Raw genomic sequence first — 18,541 nt, 5'->3', positions numbered from 1 at the left:
CACCCAAGACATTTCTCCATTTGCTGCTCAACTGAATCTTCACCTCTGCCTATGACTCCCTAGTGCCCATAAAAACTATTACTCCCTCTCACCCAGGCTATTCCCCTGGAACGACCCCCATCTCTGCTCTCTTAAATCCAAGGAATGCAGACTTGAACAGACCTGGCGGGCAACTATTTTAATCATCCATCACCAGACCTGGCTCGACCAGATATAGCACTGTTGTGTCCGTGCAAAACTGCTTGCTATTCCAGGATCACTCTAGAATGTAAAGGAAAGGAATGCTTGGCTTCTTTTCTCTCCTGCATTCTGTTTTCTGAAACCCTCTCCCCTATCTCCAACAGCATGATCTCCAATAGCAAGGGATTCAAGTAAATGTTATTGATGACAGGGGTTCAAAATGGGTGATTATGCTAAGAGTCCAACCTGGCAAAGGATTTATTTTGGTTTGATAGATGCACGTAGGAAAGACATTTCCATTTGTGGGGGGAGGGAACAAGACTGGGTTCTTCAGTACAAGATATTCACTAATAAATCCAATGCGGGTGAAACTTTAAGAGCAGTGAAAATGTGGAACCCACTATCTCAAGATGTGATTGAGGCCAATAGCAAAGTTGCATTTAAGCAGAAGCTAGGGAGTAAGAAGTAGAAGTATGCTGGATGGGCTGAGAGGTTGGGTGGATGGAGGCTCGTGCGGAGCAGAAACACCGGCATAGACCAGTTGTGTTGAACAGCCTTTTGTTGTGCTGTAAATGCAATGCAAAAAAAAAAACAGTACTTACAATATGTAGCAGGGTTATCAACACCAATACCTGAAAGCACTTGCACAACTGTGTGTTCGTTTTAAAATAAACAGCTGGCTTGTTCAGCAGAACAATGGCAGCAGCACGGTTCAATGCCCGTACCAGTCCCCCGACCAGGCGCCGGAATGTGACGACTAGGGGCTTTTTGCCACATTTTCGCCTTCATTGAAGCCTACTTGTGACAATAAGCGATTTTCATTTCATTTATTCATTCATTCATTCAAAATGTAGTCACTGTTTTGAAGTGGCCACACTAGGTTATTCGCTCATAGCAAGGGCCCACAAAAACAGTTGAATAACCAACTAACCTGTTTTGGTGCTGTTGGTTGAGGGATGAGTCACAGAATCATGAATTGTTATGGCGCCATTTGGCCCATCATGTCTGCCCCGGCTCTCCAAACGAGCATTATGGCGCAGTGGTATTCCCCTGCCTTTTCCCCGTACTCCTGCACATTGTTTCTATTCAGGTAATCACGTAATGTCCTCTTGAATGCCTCGATTAAACCTGCCTCCACCACACTTCCAGGCAGTGCATTCCAGACCCAAACCACTCGCTGTTTTTTTCTCGCACAACATTTGCTTCTTTTGCAAATCACCTTAAATCTGTGCTCTCTCGTCCTCGATCCTTTTCCGAGCGGGAGCAGTTTCTCCCCATCTACTTTGTACAGCCCCCTCATAATCGTGAACATCTATGAAATCTCCTCTTGCCCTTTGCTCCAAGGAGAACAGTCACAACCTCTCCAATCTATCCTCATAGCTGAAGTTACAGATCCCCAAAACCATTCTTGTAAAACTCTCTGCACTGTCTCCGATGCGTTCGCGCCTTTCCTTTAGAACTGTGCACGATATTCCAGCTTAGCCCGAAAACCAAGGATCTTGCTGCTATTCAAAAAGAAGTGTAATGGGATCTTTTATGTCCATTTGAAGATGCAGGTAGGCCTTTGGCTTAATATCTCATCTGAAGAAGCAACATCTTCAACCATGCAATATTCCGTCATTTTTCAAATTATTACAGTGTTGATGTGGTGGAGGTAGGATGCATGTGGGGTAGGGGTGCCTAGAAACAGAGGCGTGCAGTCTCACAATTACAGGTGGGCCATTTAGGATTGAAATTGGGAGGTGTTTCTTCACTCGGGGGTGGCAAATCCTTGGAATTCTTTACCCCAGAGGGCTAGGGAGGCTCAGTCACTGAGTCAAGACTGGGATTGATAAATTTTGGATATTAAAAGATATCATAGGATATAGAGATAGTGCAGGAAAATGGCATTGAGGTAGAAGATCAGCCATGATTTAATTGAGACTAAACAGGCTCAAGGGGCCGAATGGCCTCGTGTTGCTATTTCCTGCGTTCCGATGACAGCATGCCAAATTTATTATTGAAATAACATTTATACTTACAGTTTAGCAAGGAATGTGTTTAGCAAACACACTTTGCCCATTTGCATTCTTTCAGTTAATTACCTTGTTCTTTATGTCTTAGTGAGGTGGGGGTGGGGAAGTACATAAAATATCAGCCCAGGCTTATGATGGTGTAAGCTGAGACATCCCAAAACACACAACAGGTACAGCAAACCAAAACAACTGGCTTTTCTAGATGAAACCAAATTTTAAGAAAATTTTGCATAACCTCAGGACATCTAAGATGCTTCACAGTCATTAAAGTACTTTCAAAGTTTAGTCTCAGTTGTAAAGTAGAAAACGTGGCAGCCAATTTGTAATCCCGTAAGCAGCTGTTGTTTGAGGGCTAAATACATTGGTCAGGACACGGGGGCGAACCACTTCAAAATAATGATCGGGGGACCTTTCAAAATCCCCCGAGACAGCAGACGAGGCCTTGGCATGGCATCTCATTCAAAAGGTGGTACTGTATCTTCAACAGTGCAGCACTCCCCTCCGTACTGGCACTGGGAACATCACCGTGGACTTTGTGCTCATCTTCTGAATTGGGACTTGAACCCACAAACATATGATTTGGAGGCAAGCGTGCTAGCCACTGAGCCACAGCTGTAACCATCCCCCTCGCAGTTTTGGGAAGTAAGACAGTGCCCATAGTATGATTGGCATTTTATTTGGACATCTGCTCCCAAAGTTCAGACATTTTGAAGCAGTTGAATATAGTATAGTCAACCCAGAAAACACTGGTAAAATAGAGTTCATGCTGCCCAACATTATTAGTGCAAAGAAACCCCAACAATAAACGACAAGGAAGAGATATGTGATCCATGAGTTAGAATCGTCACATATTGCTGGGCATTTTACCATGATTCTTGTAAAAATGAAAAATAAAATACCCTTGCCCCATGAACCCCTCTGTTGTAAATTATGAAATTGGTGAATTGTGCTATGAATTCCAAGTCTTGTCACTGCCATGCAGAGCTGGTAATTTCATGTCAGAAGGACCTTGCTATTGATGTGATTTGAAACTGAACCTCTCCGCCCCAGTGAGAACACAATTGAAATTGATATCTCACTCCCACAGGTAGTAAATTGTTCTGAGAGGTTTTTAAATTAAAAAAGAAAATCCTTTCTATCTCATCATCCGATCTTTCTTTCCCTCTCTTTATTTCTCTTCTTGTAATCAATATATTTCTAATATCCCCAATGTCTTTCTCATCTTTTTTGTTCCTTTATCCTTAAAACTCATTGGCTAAACTGTTGGATTATAAGTAAATCCAGAAAATGCTGTAAATATTGTTGGAGCGTGGCTGTTAACTGGGAGGGGTTGTAAAACTGTTGGCATTTTTCTGAAAACAGTTTGGGCTCCTTGGCTGCCATTGCTGCCTCAACCTCACTGTTTGTGAACCCCTGGTCTAAAGTACCTGGGGCTGGATTCTCCGTAGCCCAACACCAAAATAGTGATCGGCGTTCGGGCGGAGAATGGATTCTGACGCCGGAATCGGGGCCGGCGCCGGTTTCCGACGGTGCAGGCTACGTGTTGTGCCAGCGGTCGGGAACCCGGTGTGCCGGCTGCGGACAGTGTCCAGCGATGCCACACTCAGCCGGGAACCGTGCTGCTGGCCGGCGCCATGTTTTATGGAGTGGCCGGTGCCCTGGGCATGCACGGCCCGGGGCCCAGCCATTCTCTGGCTGTTTTCGGCGCAATTCGTGGGTGTTTCACGCGACGCCGGTGCTAGTTCCTCGCTGGTACAGGAATCGGTGAGGGGCTTGTGCCGATTTTCCTGTCGTGAACCTCCCGCGGATTCTCGATTCGCGCTGACACTTAGCCTCAGAAACGGAGCATCCAGCCCATGATCTTTGGATTCTTCAAACTGTTATATCAATAATCAGTGGCAAAACCTGTCAGCTTCACTGATTGATTATTATATTTTAGTTGTGTGATTCCAGCAGTACATTGCAACAGTGATTACACACTTCAAAAGTGCTTGTTGGCTATTACGCACCTTGCAATATCCTGCAGTCATGAAAAATGTTGCATAATTGCAAGTTCTTCTTTTTACAATGGGTTCATATCGATGTGCAGCAATTCTAATTTCTGTTCCACACTGGAATGATGAGGCGTTTCATCCTCCATAAACTTACGGTCATCCAAACCTCTGCTGCCCATGTCGCAGAAAGTCCAGTTAACCTACCACCCCTGGCTCCAGGTCAAGCAATATCCTGATTTTCAAATCCCTCCATGGTCTTTTACCTCCCAGTTTATTAATTTCCTCCATGTCACAGCCCTCCGAGATATCTGCACATCTAATTCTGCCCTCTTGTCCATTTACAATTATTATTGCTCCAGCATTGATAGCCATGTCTTCAGTTACTTGGGCTTTTCCCCTTTTAAGACACTTCTAAAATCCTTCCTCTTTGAACAAGCCATTGTCCATCTGACCACTATCTCCTTATATGGTCCAGTGTTGTACTTGTGTTAGAATGCTCCTGTGAAGCACCTTGGGATGTTTTGTCACATTAAAGGCCCTATGTCTTTAATTGTCTGTAGCAAATAGCGTGTCTAAGACAGGCCACAAAACTATACGTCATCTGAGTTAAAAAAGTGACATATAAATGGAGGCACTTTGTGAATGACTGTGATTCTGTATTCATGTTGATTATGGGGTCACTACCTTCCCGCTCCTCTGTAATGAGTAAGTTAACATTAAATATCATTAAGGATGGACAACGGTGATTGGGAAAAGTGATTTTCCTTTGTCTTGCCCGTTAAGCATCCAATCTGATTGAGAGCTTAGTTCAGTCTGTGATCCATTGTATAGATGGACACTCCTCCAAGTCTTCACTTTGCTATAACATGTTTGATTATTAAAGGAAAAGTATGCTGTGGCTTTGTATTATATCGTGATTCGACCACGGAAAAGGTACAAAACAATACCCTGCCATTCTACTTTTATTAAGATGTCCCAGCTTCTCTAACCTACATCACTGGAAGCTGATTTTGTCAGTTCCAGGGCCTTGTCCAGGCTCCCTGATCTTGCTTGGGCCAACAAGAGCCCTCTTTCTTGTTCCATTAGATCACAGCTAAACAAAACCTCATTGCTTTGAGGGAAAGGGGATTTTGAGGGCTTTTTGCTTTGAGAACTGCTCATGTGACTAATGCAATTGTATAAGATGTAGAGATTATTAAATTGGCCAGAAAATCTGATTTGAAATGGAAAATTGTTTGCAATTTAAGCTTGGTACATTTGACGTGCAGAAAATATTTTTCTTCTTAAGTTTAGGTGGTGTGAATTTTCCATCACCGTTTTTTTAATGCTCTATATATCTTAAGCTAAAACAATTTCCATATTTTGCTCATGTCATGAGTGGCAGCAAACGTATCTGAGAGAGAGACTCTGGGCTCAAACCTCCTAAACAAAGCAAAAGGCTTCAGTGGTGACTTAATAGAGCTTGCAAATGTGGTGAAGGGATTCGATAGGGTAGACATGGGGTAAATGTTTCTAAAGCTGGGTGCCACAAATGTAGTCACTATTGAACCCAGTAGGGAATTCAGGCGAAACCTCTTCACTCAAGTGGTAAGAACGTTGAGCTCACGACCAGATGGAGTGGTTGAGGTGAATAGTACATTTACATTTTATGGGGAAGCTGGATAAACGTGAAAAGATATGCTGACCAGGTGAGGTAAAGCAGAGTGGGGCGTGCCTCATATAGAGCTGAAACACCGACATGGACCAAATGACCTGTCTCTGTACTATGGAATAGGGACCTAGAGGAAGGAGTAGGCCATCTGGCCCTTCAGCCTGCTACACCATTTAATAAGATCATGACTGACCTGACTGTGGTTTCAGCTCCATTTTCCTATCCACCCTCCATAATCCTTGACCCCTTGCCTAATAAAGATTTGTCTAATTTAACCTTAAATATACTCAATGACCCGCCTCCTCTACCTTCTGGTGAAGAGAATGCCGCACACCGGCCCTTTGGGAGACAAAGAAATCTCCTAATTTGTCTTAAAGGAAAGACCTCTTATTTTTAAACTCTTCTCCCCCACAATAGGAAACATTCTCCAGGCATCAAATCCCCTCAAAATCTTGTATGTTTCAATAAGGTCGCCTCTCAGTCTTCTAAACTCCAATGGGGGTAGACCTTTTTAAAAATTTAACGTGCCCGATTATTTTTTCCAATTAAAGGCAATTTAGCGTGGCCAATCCACCTCGCCTGCACATCCTTGGGTTGTGGGGGTGAGACCCACGCAGACCCGAGGAGAATGTGCAAACTCCACACGGACAGTGACCCAGGGCCAGGATCGAACACGGGTCCTTGGTGCCGTGAGGCAGCAGTGCTAACCATTGCACCACCGTGCTGCCCTCCAATTGGGATAGACCTAACCTGAACAACCTTCCTTAAGGTGATTTTAATTTGTGACATACTTCACAGAAGTTGCAGCAACCCCAGCTTTTTTTTTCAGTTTAACAAGACGTAATGTTGTGTTCTTTCTCTATCTTGAGGTATTACAAACAATTCCTATTGATGTTCTAATTTGATTCTGCTTTAATGCATTGTTTTGCATCAGCCATTACACCCTTCACATTGATTTGCCTTTTTTATAGAACTGTAAGAGTACTTTAGATTTTCTGGGGACAGTTAGCTGATAAGAATATTTAACCTCGAGTTAGTTGTGTCATAGAGAAAGTCAGAATCATACAATACAGAAGAGGCTCTCTGGCTCATTGAGTCTGCACCGACAAAACTACACTCAATCTACACTGATGCCATTTTCCATAACTTAGCCTGTAGCCTTGAATGTTATGACATTTCAAGTGCTCATCCGTGTACCCAGGCAGTGCATTCCAGGCTCCCACTATCCTTTGGGTGAATTTTCTTTTACCCCAAGTCCCCTCTAAACCTATTGCCCATCACGTTAAAATTATGCCCTTTGTTATTGACCTTTCAACTAAGGTGAACAACTGCTTCCCATCCACCCTACCCATACCCCTCATAATCGTATACACCTCAGTCAGGTCTCCCCCTCAGCCTTCTCTACTCTAAAGAAAACTACCCGAGCCTACCCAGCCCCTCTTCATAGCTCAAATGCTCCATCCCTGGCAACATCCCTGGTGAATCTCCTCAGTACCCTCTCCAGTAAAATCACAGCCTTCCTATCGTGAGGTGACCAGAACTGCACATGGTACCCCAGCTGTAGCCTAACCAAAGTTTTTTGTACAGCTTCAGCATAACCTCCCTGCTCTTATAATCTATGCCACGATTGATTAAAGGCAAGTGTCCCATATGTCTTAACTACCTTATTAACCTGACCTGCCGCCCTCAAGAATATGTGGACAAGCACCACAGGATCCCTCTGTTACTCAGAGCTAGAACTTTCTAGTGTCTTGCTATTCATTTGAGAACTCCCTTGCCTTGTTACTCCTCCCAAAATGCATCACCTCCCACTTTTCAGGGTACAATTCTATCTGACCAACTCAACTATATTGTTTATATACACCACAAACAATAAGGGACCTCGCACTGATCCCTATGGCATGCCACAGGACACCAGCCTCCAGTCACACAAACTGCCTTCTACCAGCTCTGTCTTCTACCACTCAGCCAATTTGGATCCGACTTGCCCAAATACTCTGGATCCCACTTTTACCAGTCTCCCATGTGGGACCTTGTCAAAGGCTTTGCTGAAGTCCATATAACCTTCATTAACTGCATTACCCCCCATCTACGCAGCCGATCACCCCCTCAAGAAATTCAATCAAACTCAATCAAATTTGTTAGGCGTGACCTCCCTCTGACAAAGCCGTGCTGACTATTCCTGATCAAACCTTGCCTCTCCAAGTTGAGATTAATATTCTTCTTCAGAAGTTTCTCCAATAGTTTGCCCCACTGATGTCAGTCTCACTGATCTGTAATTCCTCTAACACCCTTCTTGAAAAGTGGAAGCACATCAACTGTTCCCAAATCCTCTGGCACTCCTTCTATGGCCAGAGAGGAATTAAAAATTTGGGTCTGAGCCCCTGTAATTTCTTCCCTTCCCCTCCCACAGTGGCCTGGATACAATTCATGTGGACTTGAGGATTTGTCCACTTTTAATCCCGCTAAACCCTCCAATATCTCCTCGCTCCCTGTGTCAAACTGTTCAAGAACTTCACAGGCCCTCTTCCCGAATTCTGTACCTACATCGGCCTCCTCCCGAGTAGAGACAGATGTGAAGTACTCATTTAACACCCTACTGATGTCCTGCTCCACGCACAGATTGCCTGCTTGGTCCCTAATGCTCCCTACTCTTTCCCTTGTTTCCTCTTCCCCTTAATATATTTCTAGAATATTTTGGGATTCTCTCTAATCCGCCAGTACCTTTTCATAGCTTCCCCCCCCCCCCCCCCCCCATTGCTCGAAGCTGTTCCGAGTCTACTGTGGCCAGAACCTGCCTTATTCTAATAAAATCTGTCTTCCCCAACCCAAAGCTGTTTTTTTGCAGACCATCCTTTTTCCTTTTCCATAGCAAACCAGGAAAGAAGGCCCTGGAGAATTGGGTATAATCTGAAATCAAACATCTTCCCAAGGTTTAATTTAAAGGTGAGAGTCATGGCAAGGGAGCTCAAAGCTGTGGTTTGCTCCTCTTCCTTCATGTGGTAAGCCGGGAACATTTCCAGTGCCCGGGGCCAGAATGTGTGCAGGAGGTGTCTCCAGCTACAGCTCCTGGAAGACTGAGTCTCTGAGCTAGAGCGGCAGCTGGGGACACTGGAGCGTCCACGAGGCAGCGAGTGTCATGGATAGCACGTATAGAGAGGTGGTCACACCGCAGGCTGAGACTCAACAAGCAGGAAGGGAATGGGTGACCACCAGGCAGAGCAAGAGAGCTAGGCAGGCAGTGCAGGAATCTCCTGTGGCCATTCCCCTGCAAAACAGAACAGATATCGCTTTGGATACCGTTGAGGGGAATGACGTCTGTTGGGGGAGGGAAGCAGCAACAGCCAAATTTGTTGCACCACGTATGGTTCTGCTGTAATGGGGAGGAGTAAGCAGTGGGGAATGCAATAGTTATAGGGGATTAAATTGTAAGGGGACTAGATGGGCGTTTCTGTGGGTGCAAACGAGACTCCAGGATGGTATGTTTCCCCCCTGGTGCCAGGATCCAGATGTCTCGGAGCGATTAAGGACATTCTGGAGGAGGGCGGTGAACACCCAGTGGTCGTGGTACACATTGGTACAAACGACACAGGGAAAAAAGAGATGAGGTCCTAACAGCAGAATATAGGGAGAAGGGAAGAAAGTTGAGAAGTCGGCCCTCAAAGGTAATGATCTCAGGATTACTACCAGTGCTAGTCAGAGTAGAAATAGCAAGACATACCGGATGAATACATGGTTGAAGAAATGGTGTGAGGGGGAAGGTTTCATATTTCTGGGGCAATGGGACCAGTTCTGGGGGAGGTGGGACCAGTACAAACTGGATGGGGTTACACCTGGGCAGGACCAACACTGGTGTCCTCGGGGGAGCATTTGCTCCCTAGGGAGGGTTTAAACTAAAAAGGCAGGGGGAGGGAAACCTACGCAAGGATTCAGCAAAGGAGGATATCGGGACACAATTGAAAGATAGAAAGGGGAATAAGAAAAGTGATGGGCAGAGAAACCAAGGGCCAGATTCAAGTAGGGCCACAGTGAAAAATATTGGAAGTGAGATAAGTAAAGGATTTCTGCCTCAACATGCGTAGCGTTCGCAATGAAGCAGATGAACTAATCGTGCAAATAGATGTAAACGGGTCTGTTATATTGGCATTACGGAGTCATGGTTGCAGGGTGACCAGGGATGGGAACTGAACATCGAGGCATATTCAGTATTTGGGAAGGTCAGACAAAAAGGAAAAGGAGGTGGGGTTGCAGTGCTGGTTAAAGAGGAAATTAACACAATAGTGAGGAAGGATATTAGCTCCAACAATGTGGAATCTGTATGGGGAGAGCTGAGGAACACCAAGGGGCAAAAAAGGTTAGTGGGGGTTGTAATTTGGACCCCCAAACTGTAGTAGTGATGTTGGGAATGGCATTAAGCAGGAAATTAGAGACGCATGCGATAAATGAACTTTTGTAATTATGGATGATTTTAATCTGCAGAGATTGAGCAAATCAAATTAGTCACAATACCATTGATGAGGAACTTCTAGAGTACCTACAGGATGGTTTCCCAGATCAAAACGTTGAAGAACCAACGAGAACAAGCCATCCTAGACTGGGTACTGTGTAATGAGAATGGAATCATTGGCAATCTAGTTGTGAGAGTCCCCGTGGGAATTAACGGCCATAATATGATAGAATTTATCATCAAGATGGAGAGTGAAGTAGTTGATTCTGAGACCAGGGTCCTGAATCTTAATAAAGGAAATTACGATGATATGAGGCGGAGTTGACTATGATCGATCAGGAAACGTTCCTTAAAGGGATGACTGTAGATAGGCAATGGCAAATATTCAAGGAGTGTGTGGGGGACGTGCAATAATTGTTTATTCCTATCTGGCACCAAAGTAAAATGGGAAAGGTGGCCAATCCATGGCTTACAAAGGAAATTAGAGATAGTGTTCGATCCAAGGAAGAAGCATACAAATTGGCCAAGAAAAACAACAGGTCTGAGGATTGGGAACAGTATAGAATTCAGCAAAGAAGGGGCAAGGGATTGATTAAGAAAGGGAAAATAGAGTACGAGAGTAAGCTTGCAGGGAACATAAAAACTGACTGTAAACATTTTCATAGGTACAGGAAGGGAAAAAGATTGGCGAAGACAAACGGGAATTTATAATGGGGGCATAATTGTAACGAAGGCAAATTGGTTAAGCAACTAAATACGTACTTTGGTTCTGTCTTCACAAATTAGGACACAAATAAGATACCAGAAATGTTGGGGAACGCAGGGTTTAGTGAGAAGGAGGAACTGAAGGCGATCAGTATTAGTAGAGAAATGGTGTTGGGGAAATTGATGGTATTGAAGGCTGATAAATCCCCAGGCCTGATACATCACAGAGAACTTAAGGAAGAGTCTCTTGAAAAAGTGGATGCACTGGTGGTCATTGTCCAGGATTCTATAAACTCTGGGACAGTCCCTACAGATGAGAGGGTAGCTAATGTAACGCCACTATTTAAAAAGGGAGGTGGAGAGAAAACTTGAATTGTAGGCCAGTGAGCCTGACATCGGTAGTGAGGAAAATTCTTGTATCTATTATCAAAGATTATATAGCAAAGAAGGTAGAAAATAGTGGCAGGATCGGAAAGGGCCGCATGGATTTATGAAGAGTAAATCATGCTTAACAAATCTACTGGAATTCTTTGAGGATGTAGCTAGTAGAGTTGATGAGGGTGAGCTAGTGGATGTGGTTTATTTAGACTTTCAGAAGGCTTTTGACAAAGTCCCGCATAAGAGATTAGCGTGTAAAATTAAAGCACCAGGCATTAGGGTTGTGTATTGAGATGGATAGAAAACTGGTTGACAGACAAAAAGTCAGAATTAACGGGTCATTTTCAAATTGGCAGGCAGTGACTAGTGGGGATCGGTGCTAAGACCCCAGCTATTCACAATATATATTAATGATTTAAATGAGGGAACAAAATGTGATATCTCCAAATTTGCAGATGACACCAAGTTGTGTGGGAGGGTGAGCTGTGAGGAGGATGCAGAGATCCTTCAGTGTGATTTGGATAAGTTGAGTGAGTGGGCAAATGAATGTCAGATACAGTTTAAATTTGATGAATGTGAGGTTATCCACTTTTTTTTAGCGAAAACTGGAAGGTAGGCTATTCTCTGAATGGCCATAAAGTAGGAGACGGGTATGTGCAACGAGACCTGGGTGTCCTTGTGCACCAGTCACTGAAGGTAAGCATGCAGGTACAGCACTCTGTAATGAAGGCAAATGGTATGCTGGCCTTCATTGCGAGAGGATTCAAGTACAGGAGCAGCGATGTCTTGTTGCAATTATACAGGGCCTTGGTGAGGCCACACCTGGAATATTGTGTGCAGCTTTGGCCTCCTTATCTGAGGAAGGATGTTCTTGTGATAGAGGGTGTGCAGCGAAGGTTTGCCAGACTGATTTCTGGGATGGCGGGAATGACGTATGAGGAGAGATTGAGTTGGTTAGGATTGTATTTGCTGGCGTTCAGAAGGGAATTCTCATAGAAACCTATAAAATTCTAACAGGGTAGATGCAAGAAAGATGTTCTCGATGGTGGGAGTGTCCAGAACCAGGGGTCACAGTTTGAGGATATGGGGTAGACCATTTAGGACTGAGATGAGGAGAAATTTCTTCCCCCAGAGATTGGCAAGCGTGTGGAATTTGTTACCGCAGGAAGTAGTTGAGGCCAGATCATTGTATGTTTTCAAGAAACAGTTAGATATAGCACTTGGGGCAAAGGAGATCAAAGGACAGGGAGGAAGGTGGGATTAGGCTATTGAGTTGAATGATCATACTGAATGGTAGAGCAGGCTCGAGTGGCCAAAAGGTCTCCTCCTATTTTCTATGTTTCTTTGCATTGCGTTCTGGTCGCTATCACTAAACTGATCCCCCACTGCACCTCAGGCACATGTCTGCCTTCTCTCCCCAGAATTGAATCCAGCGTTGCACAGTCCCTTCTTGGACTGTCTACATAAGCACAAAAAGCTCTCCTGGATACATTTCAAAAAATCTGCCCCCCTCTAAACCCTTTACACTATGAAATCCCAATTAATGTTTGGGAAGTTGAAATTCCCTATTATTATTATTTTTACACACTGCAGTGAATTGTCTACATTTCTCCTCTATTGCTCGTTGACTGTTTGGGGGCCTATAATGCACTCCCAGCAACGTAACTGCACCCTTTTTATCCTAAGCCCTACTCACAAAGGCTCATTTGAAGATCCTTCCAAGATATCACCCCTCCTTACTGCAGTAATTAATAATGTGACCAAACCTCTTCTTTTACGCCCCCTGTCTTGCCTGAAGATCCTATACCTAGAACGTTGTTACCAGTGCTGTCCCTCCCTCAACCACGTCTTTGTGATGGCAACAATTGCAGTTGTCAATCCACACCCTTATCTCATTGTGTTCATTGTGTTACAGCACTTCCAGCAACAACTTGCACTAGGGTAATGATATGTCCCAGAAGGAGTGTAAAAATCTGATAACCACATAAAGGTACTAGGACAGGTGATGCAAAGTTTGGACAAAGGAGTCAATTTTAAGGTCTTAAGAGGAGAGAGAGGCGGAGCGGTTTAAGACAGAAATTGCAGAGCTTAGAGCCTCGGCAGCCAATGGTACAGCCACCAATGATGGAATGAAGGAAATAGGGAATATGCAATCGGCCAGCAATTCACGTTGGTTGTCAACATGTTGTGATTAACTCTACATAGTTTTTTGATAATTCTTCATCTGATACACAGGACACAAAATTATGGATTATAATGGAATATCTCGGTGGCGGCTCTGCCTTAGATCTGGTAAGTACCTTATTTTTAAATTTTGCCACAGAACATTCATTGGGAAGCTGCATTTTTTTGCAATATAGAAATGTAATCATTGTCTGGCATACCGTGGAGAAATTGCTCTTGTGACTTTGCCCAGACTAGATCCTTTAGGAAAGTAGAGTTTTCTAAACCAAATTTCTGTAACGCAACTGAAAAGTGCAGTCTAATGTTATGAGAAATGTCGATTCCAGAAAATGCATCGATGGCCTTAAATTTGAAATAGCAAAGTTCAAGCTTTCTTCCCCTCCATTATGTGTGGAAAGTGTACAGTCCGTTTTATAGTGCTGGCTCGATCATGTCACAAATCCGAAATGCTGTTAAAGTTATTGCAAGACTGGCTGATATCGAAATCTGTGAAATCAGGGAAAAGAAGTGCTAAGATAATCAGGAGAACTAATTGCAATATTGAAATACTGTCATTCCATCAAAAAAACTCTAATGTCATTATACAAATTGGAGACTTTGCTGTATCATGTTAAAGAAATGGACAGATTTGTAAATAGAAACATAGAAGATGGGAGCAAGAGGAGGCCTTTTGGCCCTTCGACCATTTATCACGATCGTGGCTGATCATCCAACTCAGTAGCCTAATCCTACTTCTCCCCATAACCTTTGATCCCATTTGCTCCAAGTGCTATAAATAGCCGCCTCTTGGTTCAAGGAGAAGATAGATGAGTACATGGGGGAGAGAGGATTGGAAGGTTAAGTTGATATGGTGAGATGAACGAAGGTGGAAAGTTAGTTTTAAAGATTTTGGCCCCGTAATTCAGAAGGCTGCCTTTTGAGGGGGCTCGCTAAAGTAATACTGGAACTAAAAGGGTGAAATTTTGAGGGCATTGATTAGGTTTGTATCACCTCACATATAGGCGATTAAGGGGTGATCTAGTTGAGGTATTTTAAGATGATTACTGGGTAGAGAGAAACTGTTTCCTCTGACAGGGGTGGTGGGGAATCCAGGAAAAGGGGGCACCACTTTAAAATGAGAGCCAGGCCAGTCAGGAGCAGTGTCCTGAGTCACTTGGTCACATAGAGAGGTGTGGAAATCTGCAATATTTTCCTGCACAAAAACACAGTTGAGACTAGATTTCAGTTGAAAATGGCACGGCTGACGTTGATAGATTTTTGTTAGGCACAGTATTATGACTTGGAAGATGGTGTTAAGGTACATATCAGCCATAATACCAGCCTCCCCAGGCAGGCGCCGGAATGTGGCGACTAGGGGCTTTTCACAGTAACTTCATTGAAGCCTACTCGTGACAATAAGTGATTTTCATTTCATTTCAACAGTGGAACACAGTCAAGAGCTGAATGGCCTTCCCTTGTATTTATGAAATATTTTGCTAGGTTCTTAAAGATTTGATTGTGTTTCTTTTTAGTTAGAACCTGGTTCACTGGATGAATACCAGATTGCGACAATACTACGGGAAATTTTAAAAGGCCTTGAATATTTGCACTCCGAAAAGAAAATCCACAGAGATATCAAAGGTGAGAAATGGTATTTGCATTTTTAGACCATTTAGTAATTGCATTCAAGTCTCTCGCTAACGTTTGTGTTGACTTTTTCTAGCTGCCAATGTCCTGCTGTCGGAGCAAGGCGAAGTTAAACTGGCAGATTTTGGTGTTGCTGGGCAGCTGACGGACACGCAAATAAAGCGAAACACTTTTGTGGGCACGCCCTTCTGGATGGCACCAGAGGTTATCAAACAGTCAGCGTATGATTCAAAGGTAGGGATTTCTGCCATCTCCAGAATAAACTGCGCTTCACTACTTGGGAGAATGGATTCCTTTTGAGACAGCAGAGTTTGCAAATGTGTGCCTCACAACGCCCAACGTCTGCCCATGCTTCAGCTCATCTACTGGTGGAATTCTCATCCATGTCACCTCTAGATTTCACTAATCCTGTCCTCTCCTGTTAGGGCTCCCACCATCCATCCGCTTGTAAATATCAACTCATCCAAAAACCTTGTCCGAACTTTCAGCAAGTCCCATTCACCATCAACCCTCTGCTCGTTTCCCCCCCTCTTTTTAAAAAAAATATAAATTTAGAGTACCCAATTCTTTCCAATTAAGGGGCAGTTTAGTGTGGCTAATCCACCTACCCTGCACATCATTTTGGGTTGTGGGGCTGGAACCCACGCAAACACGGGGAGAATGTGCATGCTCCACACGGACAGTGACCGACCCGGGGCTGGGATTGAACCCGGCTCCTCGGTGCCGTAAGGCAGCAGTGCTAACCACCGTGCCGCCATGTGCATCACCTCAATGTGAAAATTCTCCCCTGTCCCAATACCACCTCATGTGGCTTGGTATCAAACCAAAGCTCCTGTATAGCACCTTGGGGTCTCTTACTCTGTTAAGCAGCGTGATAGAATAGTGGTTAGCGCTGTTGCTTCACAGCTCCATAGTCCCAGGTTTGATTCCCGGCTTGGGTCACTGTCTGTGTGGAGTTTGCACGTTCTCCCGATGTCTGCATGGGTTTTCCTCCGGGTGCTCCGGTTTCCTCCCACAGTCCAAAGATATGCAGGGTTAGGTGGATTGGCCATGCTAAATTGCCCTTGGGTTAGGTGGGGTTACTGGGTTAGGGGTATAGGGTGGAGGTGTGGGCTTAAGTGTGGTGCTCTTTCCAAGAGCCGGTGCAGACTCGATGGGCCGAATTGCCTCCTGCACTGTACATTCTATGATCTATGAAGGCCACTATAGAAATGAAAGTTGTTGTTGTTGCAGGAGAATCCTAACATCTGTGTCAGCAATAAAAATTCATGGCCAGACAATTTGGATTGACTGAAACTCGCAGGAGGTGAATAGAGATTGATACATTTAAGGAGAAGCTCGATAAACACAGGAGGGAAAAATATGCTAAACCTTTATAAATCACTTAGTCCCAGTTGGATACTGTGTTCAATTCTGAACACCACACTTTAGAGAGGATGTCAAGACCTTGGGAGAGTGTGCAGAACAGATTCACTAGAGTGGTAGCAGCAAATAGGGTCATCAGTTCTGTGACAAGACGTGAGAAGCTGGGATTGATCTGAGCTGAGACATTTAAGATGAGTTTTAATAGATGCTCAAGACCTGAAAAGAGTAAATAAAGATAAGTTGTTTCCAGTGGCAGATGGGTTGATAACCAGAGGATACAGATTTAGGATGATTGGCTTAATAACTGGAGGCAACATAAGTTCTTTTCCTACAGAAAGCAAATCTAGAATGTATTGCTTGGAAGGGTAGTGGAAGCAGATTCAGTAGTAAGTTTCTAAGAGAATTGGATAAATACTCAAAAGAAAACACTTTTTTATAGAGCTACGGGGATAGAACAGGGACGTGGGCTTCACAGGATAGCTCTCCCAACGAGCAGGCACACACGCCCAAATGGTGGCCTCCTGAGCGGCATCATTCTCTGAAATGAGTAGAAGGATGTGCTGCTGGGGTAGAAGGATGTGCTGCTGGGGTAGAAGGATGTGCTGCTGGGGTAGAAGGATGTGCTGCTGGGGTAGAAGGATGTGCTGCTGGGGTAGAAGGGTGTGCTGCTGGGGTAGAAGGATGTGCTGCTGGGGTAGAAGGATGTGCTGCTGGGGTAGAAGGATGTGCTGCTGGAGTAGAAGGATGTGCTGCTGGAGTAGAAGGATGTGCTGCTGGAGTAGAAGGATGTGCTGCTGGGGTAGAAGGATGTGCTGCTGGGGTAGAAGGATGTGCTGCTGGAGTAGAAGGATGTGCTGCTGGAGTAGAAGGATGTACTGCTGGAGTAGAAGGATGTGCTGCTGGAGTAGAAGGATGTGCTGCTGGAGTAGAAGGATGTGCTGCTGGGGTGGAGGGATGTGCTGCTGGGGTAGAAGGATGTGCTGCTGGGGTAGGAGGATGTGCTGCTGGAGTAGAAGGATGTGCTGCTGGAGTAGAAGGATGTGCTGCTGGAGTAGAAGGATGTGCTGCTGGAGTAGAAGGATGTGCTGCTGGAGTAGAAGGATGTGCTGCTGGAGTAGAAGGATGTGCTGCTGGAGTAGGAGGATGTGCTGCTGGAGTAGGAGGATGTGCTGCTGGGGTAGAAGGATGTGCTGCTGGGGTAGAAGGATGTGCTGCTGGGGTAGAAGGATGTGCTGCTGGGGTAGAAGGATGTGCTGCTGGGGTAGAAGGATGTGCTGCTGGGGTAGAAGGATGTGCTGCTGGAGTAGAAGGATGTGCTGCTGGGGTAGAAGGATGTGCTGCTGGGGTAGAAGGATGTGCTGCTGGGGTAGAAGGATGTGCTGCTGGGGTAGAAGGATGTGCTGCTGGGGTAGAAGGGTGTGCTGCTGGGGTAGAAGGATGTGCTGCTGGGGTAGAAGGATGTGCTGCTGGGGTAGAAGGATGTGCTGCTGGAGTAGAAGGATGTGCTGCTGGAGTAGAAGGATGTGCTGCTGGAGTAGAAGGATGTGCTGCTGGGGTAGAAGGATGTGCTGCTGGGGTAGAAGGATGTGCTGCTGGAGTAGAAGGATGTGCTGCTGGAGTAGAAGGATGTACTGCTGGAGTAGAAGGATGTGCTGCTGGAGTAGAAGGATGTGCTGCTGGAGTAGAAGGATGTGCTGCTGGGGTGGAGGGATGTGCTGCTGGGGTAGAAGGATGTGCTGCTGGGGTAGGAGGATGTGCTGCTGGAGTAGAAGGATGTGCTGCTGGAGTAGAAGGATGTGCTGCTGGAGTAGAAGGATGTGCTGCTGGAGTAGAAGGATGTGCTGCTGGAGTAGAAGGATGTGCTGCTGGAGTAGAAGGATGTGCTGCTGGAGTAGGAGGATGTGCTGCTGGAGTAGGAGGATGTGCTGCTGGGGTAGAAGGATGTGCTGCTGGGGTAGAAGGATGTGCTGCTGGGGTAGAAGGATGTGCTGCTGGG

The 18,541-nt window shown here is 45.0% G+C and overlaps 1 protein-coding gene across 1 annotated transcript in view; it reads left to right on the top strand.

Annotated features, from left to right (window-relative positions):
• The window catches only part of LOC119977905 (serine/threonine-protein kinase 24), a 62,417-nt gene that overhangs the window by 24,324 nt on the left and 19,552 nt on the right, over window positions 1–18,541 (top strand). The window contains exons 4-6 of the mRNA XM_038819214.1: window positions 13,606–13,662; window positions 15,066–15,174; window positions 15,257–15,414. Coding sequence (XP_038675142.1) covers window positions 13,606–13,662; window positions 15,066–15,174; window positions 15,257–15,414 — 324 coding nt within the window. The remainder of the gene's footprint in view (window positions 1–13,605; window positions 13,663–15,065; window positions 15,175–15,256; window positions 15,415–18,541) is intronic.

This window comes from Scyliorhinus canicula, chromosome 14 (assembly GCF_902713615.1).
Source record: "Scyliorhinus canicula chromosome 14, sScyCan1.1, whole genome shotgun sequence".
Taxonomy (NCBI): Eukaryota; Metazoa; Chordata; class Chondrichthyes; order Carcharhiniformes; family Scyliorhinidae; genus Scyliorhinus; species Scyliorhinus canicula.
The sequence above is the reverse complement of the archived record's forward strand: the minus strand, read 5'-3'. Positions and strand labels throughout refer to the sequence as shown.